The sequence below is a fragment of the Emys orbicularis genome, chromosome 18, assembly GCF_028017835.1.
Source record: "Emys orbicularis isolate rEmyOrb1 chromosome 18, rEmyOrb1.hap1, whole genome shotgun sequence".
NCBI lineage: Eukaryota > Metazoa > Chordata > Testudines > Emydidae > Emys > Emys orbicularis.
Genome location: NC_088700.1, coordinates 14,524,579 through 14,543,015, shown reverse-complemented (window position 1 = coordinate 14,543,015; position 18,437 = coordinate 14,524,579). Strand labels below are relative to the sequence as shown.

Below are 18,437 nucleotides of genomic sequence, written 5' to 3'. Positions count from 1 at the left end.
TTACATTTTGATGTGGGGCTGCCTGGAGCCCTCTGGAATCAGTTTCGGCTCCTGCTGTTTTTCTGACACAGCCAGTCACAGTGACAGAGCACTGGTTCCTGCCGAGTGCCCTTTGCAAAGTGACTGATATCAGATGTGAGCCCAGGAATCAACCACAGACCCTCTGTGCCTGACTGAGGTGAAAGTCCCACATCCTCCAGGTCCCCATGGAGCAGGAAATAAAGATGGAGGGCAGAGCCAAAAGAGTGGAATAGCCTGGTGTGCTCAGTGGAAACCAATAAGCCCTAGAATCTTTTCATCATATTTGTTTGATCAGTAACCCCCCCTTACCTCTCAACTTGCCAAAACCCTGGTATGGGCACATGACCTGGGACAAAGATCTAAAACTAGCACAGGTTATTAATGCTACCGTATGGGAAAGAAACCATCACTCATCGCTGATAGCTTTGCGAACTGCAATCCCGTGTCTAACCTCCCGTTCCCAAATCAAGAAGCTACCAAAACAAATATCTCAAATTTACTGCTGGTACCCTTGACCCCTCTGGGTTGAGCTTTAGGGCATGATACAGAGACAGCAGGGTTAACTTCTCCCCAGGCTTGGCAAGTGCCATCTCTAGGGCATGAGACTCTCCCTGCTCGTTTAGTCCTTGAGCTCTTGGTGAGTTGAGGTTACCATTTGCAATGTTGGCTTTTGTGATCTAGACTCCGCTTCACTAGGAAATGAATGGAGACAATGCCAGGTTGCCAACAGCTTTTGGAATGCAACAACTTTTGGTCAGTACCTGCTTGGAGATCCATGGGTGAAAAACACTTTATCCCATTACCTGAGCCATCAGGCCTCTTTGTAACTCTCGATAATATGATCCTGATCCAAAGCCCACTGAAGTCAGTAGAAAGCCTCCCATTGTCGTGATTAGATATTGGATCAGGCCCAGACCCTATGTTATCTAATTATAGAAGGTTCAGCTGTGGCTTACTTCACCCCAGCCATTTGAGCTTTCAATGAAGTCCCAGTGTGTGACTTTTCGTGGCTAGAGAGAGAGAGACATGAAACACAGGATTTTGATGTAACAGCAGGATCAAGCACGAAAAATTGAGTCACGAGAGAGAAAGTGTTTCTTGAAGCCCAAATCTCTGAAATAATGAGTGAAGAGGAACGTGAAGGAGAATGGGAAGTAGCCATGGAGCTTTGTGAGGGCAGCGTTCCATTGCCAGGGAGGAGTTAGGCTGCAGGTCCTAGAAGATCATATGGGAAAAATAAAAAGACAGTTGAGCAGAAGCAAAGTCCAGTCACTTGTCTGGTGAGTGAACTGAAGGGCTGAGCACTTAGCCGAAAAGGGTACCATTGTGGCTCTCAGAGAGGGAAAAATAGGTCACCTAACATGTTTGACTATACTACGGTGACATCTTTGGATCTCCAGTCCAAGACTGGGTATAAAGTTATAGATCAGGAAATAATTAACAGTTATAGCTCAGCCTGAAGGTATTTTGTTATTCCTATTTTTTTATTTAAATATTGATATCCCCCCAAGCTTGTTTTAAGTTACATTTTTCTATTTTTGTGTCCTCCGTAATATCCCAATTATCATGTTAGTTCCTAACTAAATGTAATCTTCTGATCTGCTTTGCCTCTACTTTATGGAGACTAGTTTGTTTTAAATAGCTACAGTAACTAACATAATAAAGGGAGGCAAAGAGTATAAAATCCAAGTGTGTTACTTGATATACAAAGGGAGATCTAAGTAAATCTGGAGAATGTAAACCGCAACTTAAAATGAAGGGTCTGTTTGTTGGCAGTGAAAAACATAAACTCTTTTATCCTCTAATAAAAAGATGTATCACGTAATCTGGCCAGCTGATTACCGGAATACAGTGTCCACTTCTGGTGTCCACACTTCAAAAAGAGGCTGAAAAATTGGAATAGGCTCAAACAAGAGCTACAAGAATAATCTGAGCTCTGGAAAACCTGCCTTGCAATGTGAGATTTAAGAAACTCATCCTGTTTAGCTTATCAAAGAAGTGTGAGATGACTTGATCATCTTTAAGTACCTACAGGGGAGAAGATGCCTGATAGCAGCGGGTTCTTTAATCTAGCAGACAAAGGCATAACAAGATCCAAAGACTGAAAGTTGACGCTAGATACATTTGAATTGGAAATAAGGCAAAATAAATAAATGAGGGTAGTTGACCATTGGAACAACTTACCAAAGGATGTGATGGGTTCTCCATGTCTTGGATATCTTTCAGAAAGATCTATGTGATAACTGAACCCTATGTTACTGGACTTGATTCCGGAACTGCTGGGTGAAATTCTGTGGCCTGTTATGCAGGAGGCTAGACTAGATGACCGGAATGGTCTCTTCTGCTTTAAAATCCATGGATGCAATCCTGGCTGTATTGAAGTCTGTTGCAAAATTCCCATTGATTTCAATACAGTCAAGATTTCATCCCATGAATCTGATTTAATAGGAATTGGGGGCGGTCATTGCAGGACACAGAGAATATGACTAGTCAGGTAGATCATTTTGTAGATGTTTTTCCAGTTCCATTCTAAGATCGAGCCCTTCCTAATGGATAACGTTCAGGTGAAAACAAAGCAGCTTCATCTGTGATCCTGAAAATCCAGCTGCGGGTGGTGGTTATTTGCATTGCAGTAGCATTTAGAGGCCCCAACCAAGAACAAGGGTCCACTGTGTTAGGCGCTGTACGCACACATAGTAGCTGACAGCCCTAAAGAGCTTAGTCTAAACACACAAAAGGTGGGAGGTGAAAAGTTAGCATGAATCATAAAACCGATTCTAGATTTGGAGGAAACTTCTCTATAGAGCTTTCTTCCCAGCTGGGATGAGAAATTCAAACAACGTTCTGATTATTTTGTTCTGTTACTCTCATATTTTTAAACAGGGATACAAAGGCTACCCTGGACCACCAGGTCATCCTGGAGACCAGGTGAGTGCCCCTTCCAGGTTCCACGGTTTAAACTACAAAGAGGGAGGATTTAATCTCTCATCTGCTAATACCCTGAAATCAGGCTGAGTCATTTACCAAGCTGTTCAGTGCAATCAAAGTGCTTTTTCGGAGCCAGCCTGATACAGAGACGATTTATGCAGCTAACTCCCGTGCTAATCGGGAGTTATGCACATACATTAACCAAACATCAGTGGGGGTAGGGAGAAAGGAAGGACTTAGTTAAGCTTCTAATTTATTTGCAACCTTTATTGCCCAAACTTGTGCAAGTTTATGCAATGGAAATAGGGGCAGATTTATACTCCTTCTTTTTTCTTTACATTAAGTTTTCAGCTGGAGTTTACTAACTAACTGCATCATATTAAGTACTTGACTGTAATTCACCTTCCACCCCCTTTTTTTATTTGGATAAGTCTGATGTTTGCAGTAAAATAGCAATGAATAGCAAGGCCTGTTAGAGATGATGTTAAAGGATATTATACATGAATCCATTTAGTTTCAAAGAAGTTTGGCAGAGCTTTCCCCCTAGTAAAACAGTTCCATATGCCAGAGATATGGATGCAGCCTTACACCTTCTCTTAGCCTCCTTGTTCCAAACTATCTGCAGGTTTCTGTGGAGGGGTGGGAAGACAGCAATGCTTGCTTTATGCCTAGATCCTGTTGAGTTGGCTTCTGTAGCTTTTTCTTCTTCTTCAATTTATTCCTCTGCCTTTTTTAATCTAATTCTTCTTTCTCTTTATAAATCTGAAACAAGTTCATTCACAACCCCCCACCCCCAAGGTGAAGCAGCTAAAATCTAATAGGCTGTAGCATTAACCTCATCTTTGTGTGCTTTTCTTTTAAGGGTGAACGCGGACCAGATGGGAGCCCAGGTGCCAAAGGTTATCCTGGCAGGCAGGTGCAGTAAATCTTACCGTGCTGTGCACAGAGTAGGGATTTGGGTATGCAGGTAGATATAAGCATACCCCACTAAATACGGTGCTCATGCCTTGGAATGTGTTGGTTTATTTTTGTTTGTTTTTCCCCCCTTAGAATAAATAAGGTGGTCCTTTCTGATTTGTTAGTGAACATTCAGATTCTTAGAAATCGTTCTGTTCCTTGTGATCATTGTCTTTTAAAAACAAAAACACACTCATTTGACAAATTGATGTGATCCCTGCAGAATCTGTTCCATATAGCTTCACTTTCTCCTTATAGACCTTATCTCTGGAACTATGCTCACTATGGCCCAGGTTGTTCTCTGCGGCTCCCTGAGTATGCCAGTGGGGAGACAGCAAGGAGCCGCCATGCCCCTTCCTTCTGCCCCTGCACAAGAGCCAGGTGCAATGGCAGATGCAGGAGCAAGTCTTCTCTGTGGTCCCTGGAGTGCAAGACATCTCCCTGCCCACTTTGCAATGCCTTTCACCCCAGGAATGGCCCAAGCGGAGGAGGCTTTTACCCCTTAATTCAAAGGGAAGGAGTACGGCATCTTTAACAATATTCGTCCTTCCAAGTGTCAATCGGGCACTGGAGTTACACAGGTGTTAGAAAAATGAACAGAGAACCTGGCTAGCTGAACATCCCTTCCCTCAGTTGCTCAACTTTCACTCTCTTAGCTCATGGGATGCCGTCATTTTAATCCGTTCTCCGGTCATCACAGTGTCTTCTGTGGTGGGCAGGATCTGAACTTGCAAGATAAAAACAAGGAAATCTGACCATGTTTCTTCAGACCTACTTTATTAATCATAAAGAGATGAGAAGGGGGCATATGCCCAGTATCCTACCTACCTGCTGTTTGCAGATCACTTTTAATACCTAATATCAAATAGGAGAAAAACCTAAGACAGAAGTCTAATGAAAATAAAAGATAGTGATTAAAGCCAGCAGCAAACTCTATCTATGAAGCTTTGTCTGCTCAGCCTTTTCCTAGAGGGACTATGGAAATAGGGTCAATCTGTTTTTGAAGAACCCTTGAGGAAGTGACTACTAGCTAGTCCCTCATATCCTACTGTACAGCACTAGAGGACAATGGTTAGCCATAGGAAACTCACCCATACTACCTGATTCATAGCCCTCCACCTCCAGCATATTTACAGCCTGCCAAAGCAGAGCCGCAGTATACACCTCTACCCCGATATAACGTGACCCGATGTAACATGAATTCAGATATAATGCGGTAAAGCAGCACCCCGGGGGGGGCGGGGCTGCGCATGCCGGTGGATCAAAGCAAGTTTGATATAACGCGGTTTCACCTATAACGCGGTAAGATTTTTTGGCTCCCGAGGACAGCGTTATATCGAGGTAGAGGTGTAATCGCTAAACACAGTGGGTGCAGCTGGACATAGTTTTCTAGCAACGTGTCCCTGCAATTTATGGTGAAAAACAAGTTCCCGCCACTATGCTGTAGTGTGATCACCAATGTTGCCAATCATTTAAAAACTGTAAGATCCAGGACACATGTCTTGCCCATTCTTAAAATAGAAAATCTGCTCTTTGTGTCATCAAGATCCCGTCTCTACAGCGTGTGAAATCTGAGAGTTGGGTCAGTAGTATGTCCCCTGCAGAACCTACTGACTCTCTCCCAAAGATTCCCAGTAGCTAGCTTTATCCAAGTACAGGTAAATCTTCCAGCTCCTCTACAGACACGCTCACTGGATATTGTATAATCGAGCGTGGCAGTGGATGTGAACAATGGAGGAAAATTCTTCCAGGCTCTCCTACATCTTGTATCCAAATGCATCTAATGGAGACCTCCATTTACCTAGCCTAATAAAAATTCCATAGAGAGAGACGCTATGAACCTGTTTGGCTTATCCTAGCAGTTCCTTTACAGGCATGAATGCTATAGATTCACAGGCTACGGTGGGGATAATCCAAGAGCAGGAGTGCCAAATGTGTCTCAGACCAGGTGGGCCAGCACTCCACATCAGTTTACTTTGGCACGCCAATCGTGAGCTGCAGTAAGCAAACGGTCCTGCAGCACAGTAGAATGTGTAGGCGGAGCTGACTGCAAAGAGGAATAGACTAAAGAGACAGAAGAAAACTGACTCTCTGGCCTTTACCCTCTGAAAAATGTGCCAGAAGCCCTTTATGTGTGCAAGATGTTGCAGAGGGAAATAGACCAGGCTCAGGCACTTTATTTACTAACTGCTCTAGAATGATGCATGCTCTAGAATGCCTGGAATGAATGCAGAGAATATGCCCAGGGGCATGAGGCTCCAGCTGGGACTGTCAGCTGATCCTCCATCGCCATGGCCCTGGTCCTGCAAAATTTTATTCACGCAAGGTCAATCACCAAGCTTTTCAAAAATGAGCACTTTAAAGCCAGGCTCCCAAGTCTGTATTTAGAAACCTAAAGAAGAGTCTGATTTTTCAAAAGCGCGGAGCAGCTGGCAGCACCTCCTGCTGATTTGTAGAATTAGTCCCGTGAGTTAGGGTTTGTAGGATTGGGTCCAGAATGAGTCACACTCTGGTCATACAGGTCTGAACATAGCCATGTATCTCAAGGGGAAAAAATCCCATGTAAACACTAGAAAATGCAATTATTAGTGTTGTCTCGTGGTTAGTTACCATATTGAGCTTAATGTTAGACATTGTACCTAGCCCTACTGGGGGTATGTCTACTCTGGAACTGCAACATGTAATTTCCAGCTCAGGTAGACTTACCCACACTAGCTCTGATTCAACTAGTGTACTAAAAATAGAAGTGTAGCCATGATGCTGGGAGCAGTAGGACAGGTTAGCTGCCCCGAGTGCAGTCCCAATCCAAGACCCTAGCTGCCACTCGTACTGCCATGGCTACGCTTCTATTTTTAGTGGGTATGTCTACCGGAGATGGAAATTACACTTTCCAGCTCTAATGTAGATATACACTGGTAGGCTTGTACTGTGTGATCACTTTCATATGACTCCAAACGGAGGCAGAGTTGTTAGTCTATTCATAATAAGCTAGTACAGATATCAGATGAAACTTTCTGCATTCACGCATCTTAGGAGTGAATATGAACAACCTAGGGTCCATTTAGCATATTCCAGAATACAGTACTGATAGCATTCTAGAGATACCCAAGTCTGTGAATCTCAGGCATAATATACAGACTATTGCACTGGAGAATACAACCAGTAGGAGAGACTGAGATATTTTTATGAACCTAAATGTGAATGTTACATTCACGCCCTTTGCAAGGCTCATGAGAGACTTGTACACCAGAACATCATGTGAGAGCATCTGTTCATCAATCCAACCAACATCATAACCATTTGAGCTATGGTGAACTGACAAGGTTAGGGGATGCTGTTTAATGGGTTCACAGGGTCTTACTCCCAATCACATATGCTGGATAAAGTATTTGTCCCCAGGTACACAGAAAACAAAAGTACTTTTAAAATGCAGTTATGGTCAAGAAAGTGGCTCTGAAAAATGGCACCTTCTTATTCAAGGGATCTAAATCTTATGTGTTTTCAGTCAGTTCTCCCTACTGATTAAAATTTTACTATTTGTTACTTCTGTCAGCTGTGCTGGCTCTGCAGTGCTATGGGAGAGGGAGCTTGGCTCTATTTTGCTTCGCGCATCATAGGCAGAATTGTTAACGATGTTCCAACGGCAGAAATCTTGTACTGGTGACTATGTGTGAGCCAGAAAGAGCACGGCTTGACTTTCAGATCCCAGGTTGAATATGCAGAGCTGCCGGTTGAAGAAAAAATAAACCTGTCCTTGTTACTGGTAAACTAGATAAATTTGGTCTGGAAGCTGGTGAAAGGCAATAAACATGGAAGCTCATTATGCAATTTTTATAGGGCCTCTTTTCAGAGTAGAGCCCTGCTTAAGGGAAGGGCAATGGGTACAGAAATACAATGAGATGTATTTTGAATTCTTTCCCAGCTTCCAATGCTCTGGATAGAACCTGCCCAGTGTAACTAATTTTACAGATGTCATAAGGCTGATCCTCCTTCACTTGAAGCCCAATGGGAATTTTAGTAGTGACTTCAAAAGGAGCATAAACGGGCCCCTCGTCATTGCTAGAAAAGTGGGTGAATTGATTACAAGTCTTTCCACTATTGAAGGTAAAGAGGGTCATTCACGACTTGGAGTTCAAAAATTTAAAATACCTTTTTAACCATATACTGCAACTGTAGGCCTGATCAATAGGCTGCTGAAGTCAGTGGGAGTCTTTCCATTGTTTTCAATGGGTTTTGGATCGGGCCCCATCTAGATTCCCCTCCCAGGAATTAAAGTATTTTTGACATTGCAATCAGCGGCCTTCTTGTCTGTATGGTTCATTGACGCACACTCAATCCCACCTTTTGATGAGTGCCACTGTCTACATGGTGTCGCTTTACATTGCAACTAGCATTTGATTGCAATTTACTAGCATCCCACTATGTTAACCTCTCCAGTCTTATGACCAGAAATCTCCATTCTAGTTCCAGTGTTCTGGGTCTCAGAGAGTGAGCGCCTGTGTTTTATAAGATTCCCGTTTTGCAGAGTCATCAATTCACAACAATTAGGGATTTGTTCCTCCTCTCCCCCCACCTCCCATTCTCCCATATTGATACCCCTTGGGATAGTTGTGAAATCATCTACCATCCTGGGATAGTGCTGTAAATATGGCACTGCTCATTAGGATTTATATTAAAGCCTCTCCACATTTGTCTTTGTTTTTTCTCTTGTGTTTCAGGGTTTACCAGGACTAATAGGTGAAGCTGGTCCGAAAGGCAGTCGGGTAAGTGAGCCATTTTTTACCTTGTCTTTCTCTTTCCTCTCTCCCCCGTTCCATCCCCCAGTATCTGTCGCTCCTTGTGATCAACTTTGCAACACTAATATAAGGGTCTTATTTTTATTACATAGAGCTCATTAATTAACTGATGCATCATTAAATCCCCAATTGGTTTAAAACGGTACCAAAGCCAATGGAGCAACTGTGCTGCAAAGTTAACCCTTTCAAAGCCCAAAGAATTGGAGAGGAAACAAAGAAATCCAAATCCCAAAGGATTGGTCTCCCTACAACTTTGGTCTCAGTGAGGCCACTCTAGCTTCGTCAAACACGCTGGTTGAGCCACTCCAAATACTTTGAAGAGGGGTTCTTCCAGACATAGGCTGGTCCTGAGTTTTATAAACAGAGAAATTTGGAATTGATTTTACATCTTTGTGCATAACAAGCCAACATCTTGAAGCCATATGCAAATGAGAACGTTAATATCCCTGCATGGGTTTGCTCGTCAGCTGGAGCTCTGGGGATTCCCGCTGACTGAGGGATGAGTTAAGAATTAAAACTGCATTTAATCACCTTCTGCTCTTCACCTACAATTAGAAATCCATAGTGATCCTCTGAGCCAATAGAAATGCTCCTCTCCTGACCATGTGGTCCTTTCTCCATGAACAGTAAATGCTACCAGCTGTCTTCCATCACTCGAAAAATTGCAAACAATAAACAAAAGCTGACTCCATAGCTAACTTTATTCCTGTGGTAGGGAAAGGGGTGGGAGGAAGGATCAGCTGCTTAATGTACTACGGTAGACACAGATCTGTGATAGCACAGCTTACTTCTCTCTATTTCTGATGCACCCATTTCACTAGAATAACCAGGATCTTTTGCTAGAGAATTGTGTGACTTATGCTACAGTAGGAATTCAGCATTCATACGGGTATTTACGGTGTTCAGTCCAGGATAAGACCCTTGAAAATTATCATTCATTTGCTACTCCTAAATGTCTAGGACTGAGATTAAAGCCACTTAGGAGAATTGGACCTCTAATTTCCATTACAATTAATGGGAACTTAGTCTTGATGTTTCTTAGCCCAGATATCGACTATTTTATGGCTGAAAGAGCCTGAATTGTTCACCACTTCAGGCCCTCCTTCCCCCACTGCTTTTTCGTGGGAAATGTGGGGAGATGTGAAGGTGGCTGCTTTGTGACTCAGGATGAGAGGACGAACAGTGAGTTGGATGGCTGGGCTCTGTCTGTATGGTGGTATCATCTCACAGCGAGTACTAACTAGTTGAAATACTGAAGTGGTGTGGGATAGTGACCTGATGGGCTCCCAGAGAGTCTCAGAGGCTTATTGAGATTGGCCAGCGGAGAGATTTGGGGAGTGGGAAGGAGGAGGGATGGGAGAAGTTCAGTGTCAGTGTTTGAATTTTGTTCTATGGCGACACAAGTTTTAGGAAATCATTGTGGTGGCTACCTGTTAAAATTCACTTCTGCTTGATGCTATGCAGTTGACAGAAAGAGTCCTGTGCAAAGGAGCAATGCACAAGGTAACGTTTTGTTTTAATCACTGCGTTCAGCGAATTAAGCACGAGTCTCCAGGTACTGCAAGTGAAAGGACATGTAGCATTTATGCAGTGGCTTTTGCCCAGGCAGGAGCCCAGAGCACAGAAGAAATATTGCAGAACTGAATATCTGACTATCGCTACTGAGCTGAGATGGAGCAGCCTTTACGATACACTGGGGTTTAATGAGGAAGAGGAGACTCTTCTGATCAAAGTTAGATAGCAGAGGAAACGTAGGCATGTAGAAGGCCGAGCCATTGGGCATTAGCTGTTAGGAAGCTTAATGCAGACACAGATCAGCATGCAAAGGCCTGTGCAGTTTCAGAGTGGGACCATGGTGCTTGAGGGGAGGGCAAGGAGTCTGCTGAAAGGCTCATGGAGGTATTTGGCATGGTGGGCCTGGTATTTGTAAGTGGTCTGGCTAGAATCTGCACCACAAGGTGCCCTATGGAGAGTGAGAGACAGGATCCAGCAGGAAGAGGAGGGAGCAGATGTTGATAAATCGAAGAGGGTTCAGAGAAGAGCCATGAGAACGATTAAAGGATTAGAAAACTTGCCTTACAGTGATAGAGGCAAGGAGCTCAATCCGTTTACCTTAACAAGGAGAAGATTAAGGGTTGACTTAATTACAGTCTATAAAGCACCTACATGGAGGACAAACATTTAATAATGGGCTCTACAATCTAGCTGAGAAAGGTATAACGCGATCTCATGGCTGGAAGTGGAAGCTAGACAAATTCAGACAGGAAAGAAGTGTAAATTTGAAATCATGAGAGTAATTAACCGTTGGAACAATTTACCAAGGGTTGCAGTGGAATCTCCATCACTGACCATTTTAAAATCAAGATTGGATGTTTTTCTAAAAGATCTGCTCTAGGCATGATTTAGGGGCAGTTCTGTGGCCTGTGTTATACAGGCGGCCAGACTAGATGATCACAATGGGCTTCTGATCTTGGAATCTATGAATCTAGGAAGGGAAGGATGAGCTTCAGGGACTCTGCGGGGAGAGAAGGAAAGGAGGACCAGGTATGAGGCTGACAGGAGGAGAAACAGAATGAGAAACGTTCAGGGGGACCAGGCCCTCCCATAGAGATTTCTGTTTGACGTAGCATACAAATGACCGTGGTTGTAACTCTTGCTAACCTGAAACCCAGCTCCATTTCTCTCAGGTACAATCAGAGCCAGCCCAGGTAAGGGTCCATCCAGCTGGCTTCTTCCTGCACGGAGTCCTCATGATCCCTGGTGTGAGGGTATGTGCCCTTGGACTACATCGTGGAAGCCAGCACCATGCAGTCCATGGGCATATACACTTGCCTCAAGGTTTATCTCATCACGGCTGCCATAGACCAGCGCTGGAGGACGTTCTTCTGTTCAGGCAGGATGGAATAACTGCTGAAGGGAAATGTATTTGACTTCTTGTTTCTTCTTTCTCTTAGGGGTATATTGGTCTCCCAGGATTATTTGGGCTGCCAGGGCCTGATGGAGAACGAGTGAGTATTTTGTGAGGTATCAGAGGGGTAGCCGTGTTAGTCTGAATCTGTAAAAAGCAACAGAGGGTCCTGTGGCACCTTTAAGACTAACAGAAGTATTGGGAGCATAAGCTTTCGTGGGTAAGAACCTCACTTCTTCAGATGCAAGACTTCTTGCATCTGAAGAAGTGAGGTTCTTACCCACGAAAGCTTATGCTCCCAATACTTCTGTTAGTCTTAAAGGTGCCACAGGACCCTCTGTTGCTATTTTGTGAGGAAAACCCTGGCCTTCTGTCTCTAGAATATCCATCGCCCAATTTCTTCGATACCTATTGCAACCTCTTCTGGACATGACTCTGTGGTCTACTCCCTCACTTCGCGTGCTCTTAAAAGAACAGGCAAGAATGCCTAATACTGAGACAGAGAGATGGTTATCCTCTTCAGCATGCTCCTTTCCTTGTGTGGGAGATGGACCTTTGTGCAGTACGTTAATGAGCAGCACAGGAAACTGGGTTCCAGGAAGGTGACCCATTGCTATTCATAAAGTAGAGGGGAGTGTTCAGGTGGATTATATTTTCCATTGTTGACATGATTATTTTTTTTCTTTTGGTCCATCTCAATGGAAGAAAAGCAAATGCTTAAGGGAAAAATCCTTCCTTCAGCCTGGGGCAAATGTTTTTCCAAATTAACTAGTGGATTTTGAGTGCCGAACTGGAAACGCCTTCAAGGAGCCCGATTCTCAGACGGCAGCTGCTTGTCCCTTTTTGCAGTTGGGCTCCTTTCAGATATCTCCAGATGGGCAAGCTAAAGTTGAGGCATCCAGTGTGACTGGTCACTTTTGAAAATCCCTGTCCCCTCACCCCATCTTTTCCCTTACAGCTTCCATACTTTCCAAACCATTGATTCCGATCTGAAAGAGTGACACGGGACCTTCCTTTCCTCTCTTCTCTTCTAACCCAAGCCCTTTTAAAAACAGTGCCCTTTCACCTCCTTACCATCCACACAGTAAAGGGCCCACTCTTCCCCCCCCCCCCCAGCCCCCCAAACCAGATCTCCTAAGGATGAAAATTGATTCTTGTTTTCACTCCACCTGATTGGCAGATACAGACTCCAGACACAAGAGAAGCCCTTGAGCGTGTGTGTGCTTGCATGGGAGGGACTCTAATGCTCCGGAGGGGCTGATTTAATGCTCATAGAACTAAATAAGAAACATAAACAGAAGCTCTCTAGTGAGTGTCTTGGCTGAAGCCTTCATTTGATTCCAGGCCAGTAGCTTAATTACTGCTAAGCACAGCCTTAGCCTGCTGCTCCTGGGTGTGGACGGTGCTTCTCTCTGCACTATGGGGAGGTTATAGTGAATGGGTTAAGGTTAATTCTCTTCCCACTCTCCCTTGCTCTCACAGCTGATTGCAAATAGCCAACAACTTGATTTCTCCACAATGCCGCAGTTATTAGCCTGTTTTTTGTTTGTTTGTTTTCCCATTCAGACCTATTTTTTTTTCTGTGTGTTTTTCCTTACAGGGTATCCCTGGAGTTCCTGGGAAGAGGGGCAAGATGGGTAGGCCGGTAAAGTTTTTCCTCGTCTATTATGCAGACTTTGTTGAATGAAACTGGAAACATAATACTTCCTGCTGCCTGGTTCTTTTCTGTAACTTCTGGTGGGAGCTAAATGGGGAGATCAAAGATCTCCTGATACCTTTCCAGCTCTCTTGCTTGTACCCCCCTTCCCCCCGTTCAGACAATGCCATATATACAAGTGCATTTTGTATAGCAATAAATTGTGTCCATGAAGTTCTTTATGGAGTTAATCAGCTCCATTGTTTTATTGTTATGAAGGTATAATAGCTGTGGGTGGAGGGGAAGTTTGAGATCTAGATGAGAGAGAGAAGAAATATTTTCAGGAGAGCAGATGAAGCCTAGAGTTGCAAGAAGGGTGTTCCAGATGGCAGGCACGGCCTAGGACAAGGCTCTTGCTCTACCACTGGCCAAATTGTGTAGCAGGGACAGTGGAGAAAAGTGCAAGATGAACGGGGGAAGCAGAGATGGGAGGAAAGGTAAGACTCATGGGACGGTATCCTGAAATGAATGTGGAGCCAGATGAAGTTGTTTGAAAGCACAGGGACTGGGTGAGTTGGTGTAATGACTCTTCCCCGTATGTGAGAGAAAGCCGGCAGCTGTGTTCTGCCCAGTCTGGAGAGCTGACGCTCGGGGAGTTCCATTAGCCCATTTGCTCCTGCTTACTTTTGGCTGTGATCTGTCGTGCATCCCTTTGTGGTGGATATGTTCCCACTTTCCCATATCTGCTCTCCAGCACTGTTATGCCATCACTTGGCTTATTCCCTTTTCTGCTCTCTCCCCTGCCTGTATTTGCCTTGCCAGGTCTGTTACGCTGTTGGCAGATGTACACGTGGTGTCATTCTAGCCCTCTGACAATCCATGAGCAGGCTTGTTCTTACATTCTTGTATTCAGTGCCTTGTGTTTCACCTAGTGTACGTTTCTGCTCTGTGCCCCGTCACTGTCAGGCTGTCATGCTTCCTTGTAAATTGTCCCTTTACCCACGTGCAGAAAAATCTACCGCTCCCCCCCCTCGTCCTTGCATGTGAACATGTGCTTTCTAGGAGTCCCACGCCTACCACTTGCTGCTGTTCTCACAATAAAAGCTATGCAAACATCCTGACAATTCTACATTCATCCCTGTTGACTGTTCATCTCTTGGAGGGGGCAAGGGGTAGAAAAAAATTGCCAAATTTTCCTATAGTTTCGTAGAACCTTAGTTACATCAAAAACCACTATGATGAATAACTGCAAAGAATCAGTTGAAACTCTGACTCACTGACCAGAATAAAATAAACAAGGCAACCGTCGTTAGGTACAGGGATCTGGTCAGGGTTTCTGGGCTCTGATGTGTTTCCACATACAGTGTGCTGTACGCTCAACACATTCCAGCTGTTTGGGTTGTTTTGTTTTGTTTGGGGGGGGGGGGGGGGGGTTGGTGATCTTCCACACAGAAGTCTTTGCCTAATGGTCACTGTTACAAACACAATGTTCCCCTGAGGGCCGCGGGATTCTCTCTCGCAAATGCGTATGTGCTTAGGCTGTGATTTTCAAAGGCCATAGGGGAGTTAGGTACTGAAGCCCTACTGAGCTGAGTACCCCATTCTTAGACTCCTGGTGAAACCTCCAGCCCCATTCCCATGATGGGATATCGGGGATTTATCAGAAATCTTGAACGTTCTGTTCTGTTCCAGTTCTAATGCTGCACCCTTTGCTGCAGGATCCCCAGGCCCAGATCCTCCAAAGCAGTTCGTGGGAGTTAGGCACCTAAATATCCTCTCAGGCTCTGAGCCTGAGTACTTTCCAGGCTTGCATTAAGGATTGATAATGATTATCTACTTCCATAGCATTGTGAGACACAGAGAGGTTAAATGACTTGCCCAAGGTTACAGACAAATTGCTGGTAGAGCTGAGAATAGAACTCTGACTGCCGCTCCAGTGCCTTATCGACTAGGCCGTGCTGCCCTTCAGCATATCTGCACTGTCAGTGGGCCCACTTCAATTTTGTCCATTGCTTCCCTGGTCTGGTAGGTTCTCTGTAGCTGTGCTTGTACTGTCTGTTTGGGTTGCTTGTCATTGCAGTACTGGACCTCTATAGATTAAGTGCGGGAAGTTTTGTATGTTACACTGTGAGCCTCCCAGGATGATGTAAGTGTGTAAAGATTAAAATAGACAAACTGGACATGAGTCAGGTTTTGAAACCGTTCCAGGGGAGTTGAGCTGTGTGGGGCTGTAAGGAACATGGTGAATCTGTCTTGAAAACAGCCATTCAGCTGACTCTTCCTCCTCCTACTGCACTCCTCCTACCGTGCATCAGAAACACACTAGATGAGTGTACTTAGAAAGTGTGTGGGCAGCAAGGAGTTCCGTAGCACAGGAGAGGAGGTCTGGGGCATTGTGCGGGAAGAGTTACTATTAAAATACTATGTACTAGGAAGACTGGAATAACATGACTCTGTGATGTCTCGAGGACGGCTGCCTTTTGTAGGGGCAGGCTGGAGCCTGGGAACCCAAGTGGCTGTTACTAAACCTTCATCCTTGCCAATGCACTGACTAAGAGTGAGGGGGGTTTTTATGGTGCTCAGATGGGCAACTGGCCATGAGGTCCTGGCAAGAGAAAGAAGGGGGTGAAATTGTAACTTTATTGGCCCGAGGGTGGAATGCGCACAGTTCCAGATGCACAAAGGAAGTGGGGGCAGAGTGAGAGCTAAAAGGCTTTGGCTTTATCTTTGTATGAGCGAGGGGCAAACTGGCCAGAACTCATCTTCACAAGGGAGATGTCGTTGGTCAGGGTGGAGCAGGCAGTCTGTGTAATATCTTTGCCTAGAGGAGTCTATGGCTCTCCACCTTTCCCAGGGCGCTGGTAGGAATCTCTCACTGTGTGGGATAGAGATGTCTCATCTTTGGAAGGACATCTGTGGGTTTTCAAGGAGAGTGAGAACAGTCTGAGGTTCTCTGATACCAAGAAAACAAAAGAAACGCAGGAGGCTCCACCTTCTATCAGGGAGACGTAGCGGCTCATGAGAGAGTTGGCTTTTAGATTACTATACAGTAATCAGAGTGATTGTGACATGTGGACACTATAGGAGTTCACTAAATATATCTCGAAACCTGTGCATGGCAGAGAACGTTGAATTGCAGATCAAGGGGGAAATGGTCAAAAGCACCTGAGTTCCATTTTCAAAAGCAGCTTTGGCACTTCAACCCCTGAGCCTCTTTGGGTGTCATGCAGGAAGCTTATGCAGAAACCCATAGCTTGAAGTGAGGTTGATGAGAGGTTCTGAGAGCTAGAAAATGAGTTATCTGATTCATGGAGATGAGAAGTGAATTACAAACTGTTTGAGGCAGATTATTAATCAGAAAGGGATGAGCAATCTTGTATGTAAAGAAGGACCTAAAAGCGACAGAAAGAAATAGGCTATAGTGCTTATGAGTCAAAATTGTAGACAAAGGATGTGCAGTATTAATGGCAGTTACGGTATCTGATAAGAATGAAGAGCAGGGTAAGATGAGAGGAAAATTAAAAGATCTTCCAAAGAATAATGGCATAAATTGAAGCCCATTTAAGGGTACCAGTTTTGTATGGGTTTGGTATGATTTAGATCAGGACAATTTTAAATAATTGTAGCCTTGGTTCATATGGCATTGATGTCACTTGATGCTTGAAATTTTGCTGTTTAAATGCACGTGGCGTTTGAAGTAAAAAATCACTTCAGGTGCAATTCCCAACTCAAAACTCTGCAATAATTCACCCAATTCATGATCTTTAACTCTTATTAAGAATGCCTTCGTGATTTACTCATCGCCTCTCTCACAATGTTTGTCAGTGATTTGTGGCATTCATGTTCCTGTGGTGGGCTTGGACTTGGCTGTCCTTTATAAGCAAACAGTTTACATACACAGTTAAGCAAAGCTCACATTTATGTTCAGGTAGTCCAGTCCAGTAGGAGATAAGGAATCTAGCAACCTGGAGATGGAAAAGACCTGTTGCCTTCTTCTGTCTACCTTATTCCCTAGCTGTATCATGGCTGCATATTTCCTTTCAGTATATCTAGTGGCCTGTTATTTACAAGGTGTCTATCTCAAATGACGGAGCCTTCATCACCTCTCTTGAGAGACCATCTCACAGTCTAACAGGATCTTGGATTCTGCAGGGGCTGGTCTTTCACTCATGAAGGGCACAAGCTGGATTTTTTTTTACTTATTTATTTATTTATTTTATTTTGACACAGATAACAGAGGGCAGGAAACAAATCCCCATGAAGTGATGGGTTAAACAAGTGTGCAAGTGAGTGTTATGGGAGAGATTTTTCTACTGACATCTCCGTTCCAAAAGGTTCCAAGTTCAGTTCGGAGAATTGCTGAACAGTTAATAGATTTGTCTGTAGTTTATTTTGATGTAGCCAAACATTTGAGATGCTCTCTCACTCTGAGACCCTGTTGCAGTCGCTGTTCCTTGTTGGCGTGGCAGATGTGCTAGGTGCTGTACAAATGTAATGAAAGAACAATCCCTGCTCCAAGGAGCTCACGTATGAAAAGACTCAATCAGTGGATGAGATCAGTTATTGTGATTGGGAGGCCAAGGTAAGAGTAAAGTGAGAACATTATCAGTACGGTAAACAGAGGTCTCAGCTCCCCACCTGCCTACCCATGCTCATCTGGTAATGTTTTGTAGAAGCTTTCCCCTATTATTTTCTTTGCTCTTCTGTAGCTTGTGTGTTTGGCAAGTGATAAGCAGCTGTGTTCTGCCAGCTGTTAACAGATTGCATGTTGGGAGAGTACTTGTAATGCAACGTGCCAGCTAACCTTCAAAGAGGGAGGCTTATCAACAGTGCGGCCCCATCATCCCACTTACAAAACCTTTGGCAAGTTCCAGCGTGATGACCAAAGTGCTGCTCCCAGTGGATAATTTGACAAGTGGCTTGGATTATACAACTACCATGTAAAGAAAAGTTTCAGAGTAGCAGCCGTGTTAGTCTGTATCCGCAAAAATAACAGGAGTACTTGTGGCACCTTAGAGACTAACAAATTTATTAGAGCATAAGCTTTCGTGGGCTACAACCCACTTCTTCGGATGCATCCGAAGAAGTGGGTTGTAGCCCACGAAAGCTTATGCTCTAATAAATTTGTTAGTCTCTAAGGTGCCACAAGTACTCCTGTTATTTTCATGTAAAGAAAAAGGAATCAAACCAA

The 18,437-nt window shown here is 44.2% G+C and overlaps 1 protein-coding gene across 1 annotated transcript in view; it reads left to right on the top strand.

The window, feature by feature from the left end:
• The window catches only part of COL27A1 (collagen type XXVII alpha 1 chain), a 210,781-nt gene that overhangs the window by 49,538 nt on the left and 142,806 nt on the right, over positions 1-18,437 (top strand). The window contains exons 8-12 of the mRNA XM_065418988.1: positions 2,905-2,949; positions 3,812-3,865; positions 8,625-8,669; positions 11,657-11,710; positions 13,211-13,255. Coding sequence (XP_065275060.1) covers positions 2,905-2,949; positions 3,812-3,865; positions 8,625-8,669; positions 11,657-11,710; positions 13,211-13,255 — 243 coding nt within the window. The remainder of the gene's footprint in view (positions 1-2,904; positions 2,950-3,811; positions 3,866-8,624; positions 8,670-11,656; positions 11,711-13,210; positions 13,256-18,437) is intronic.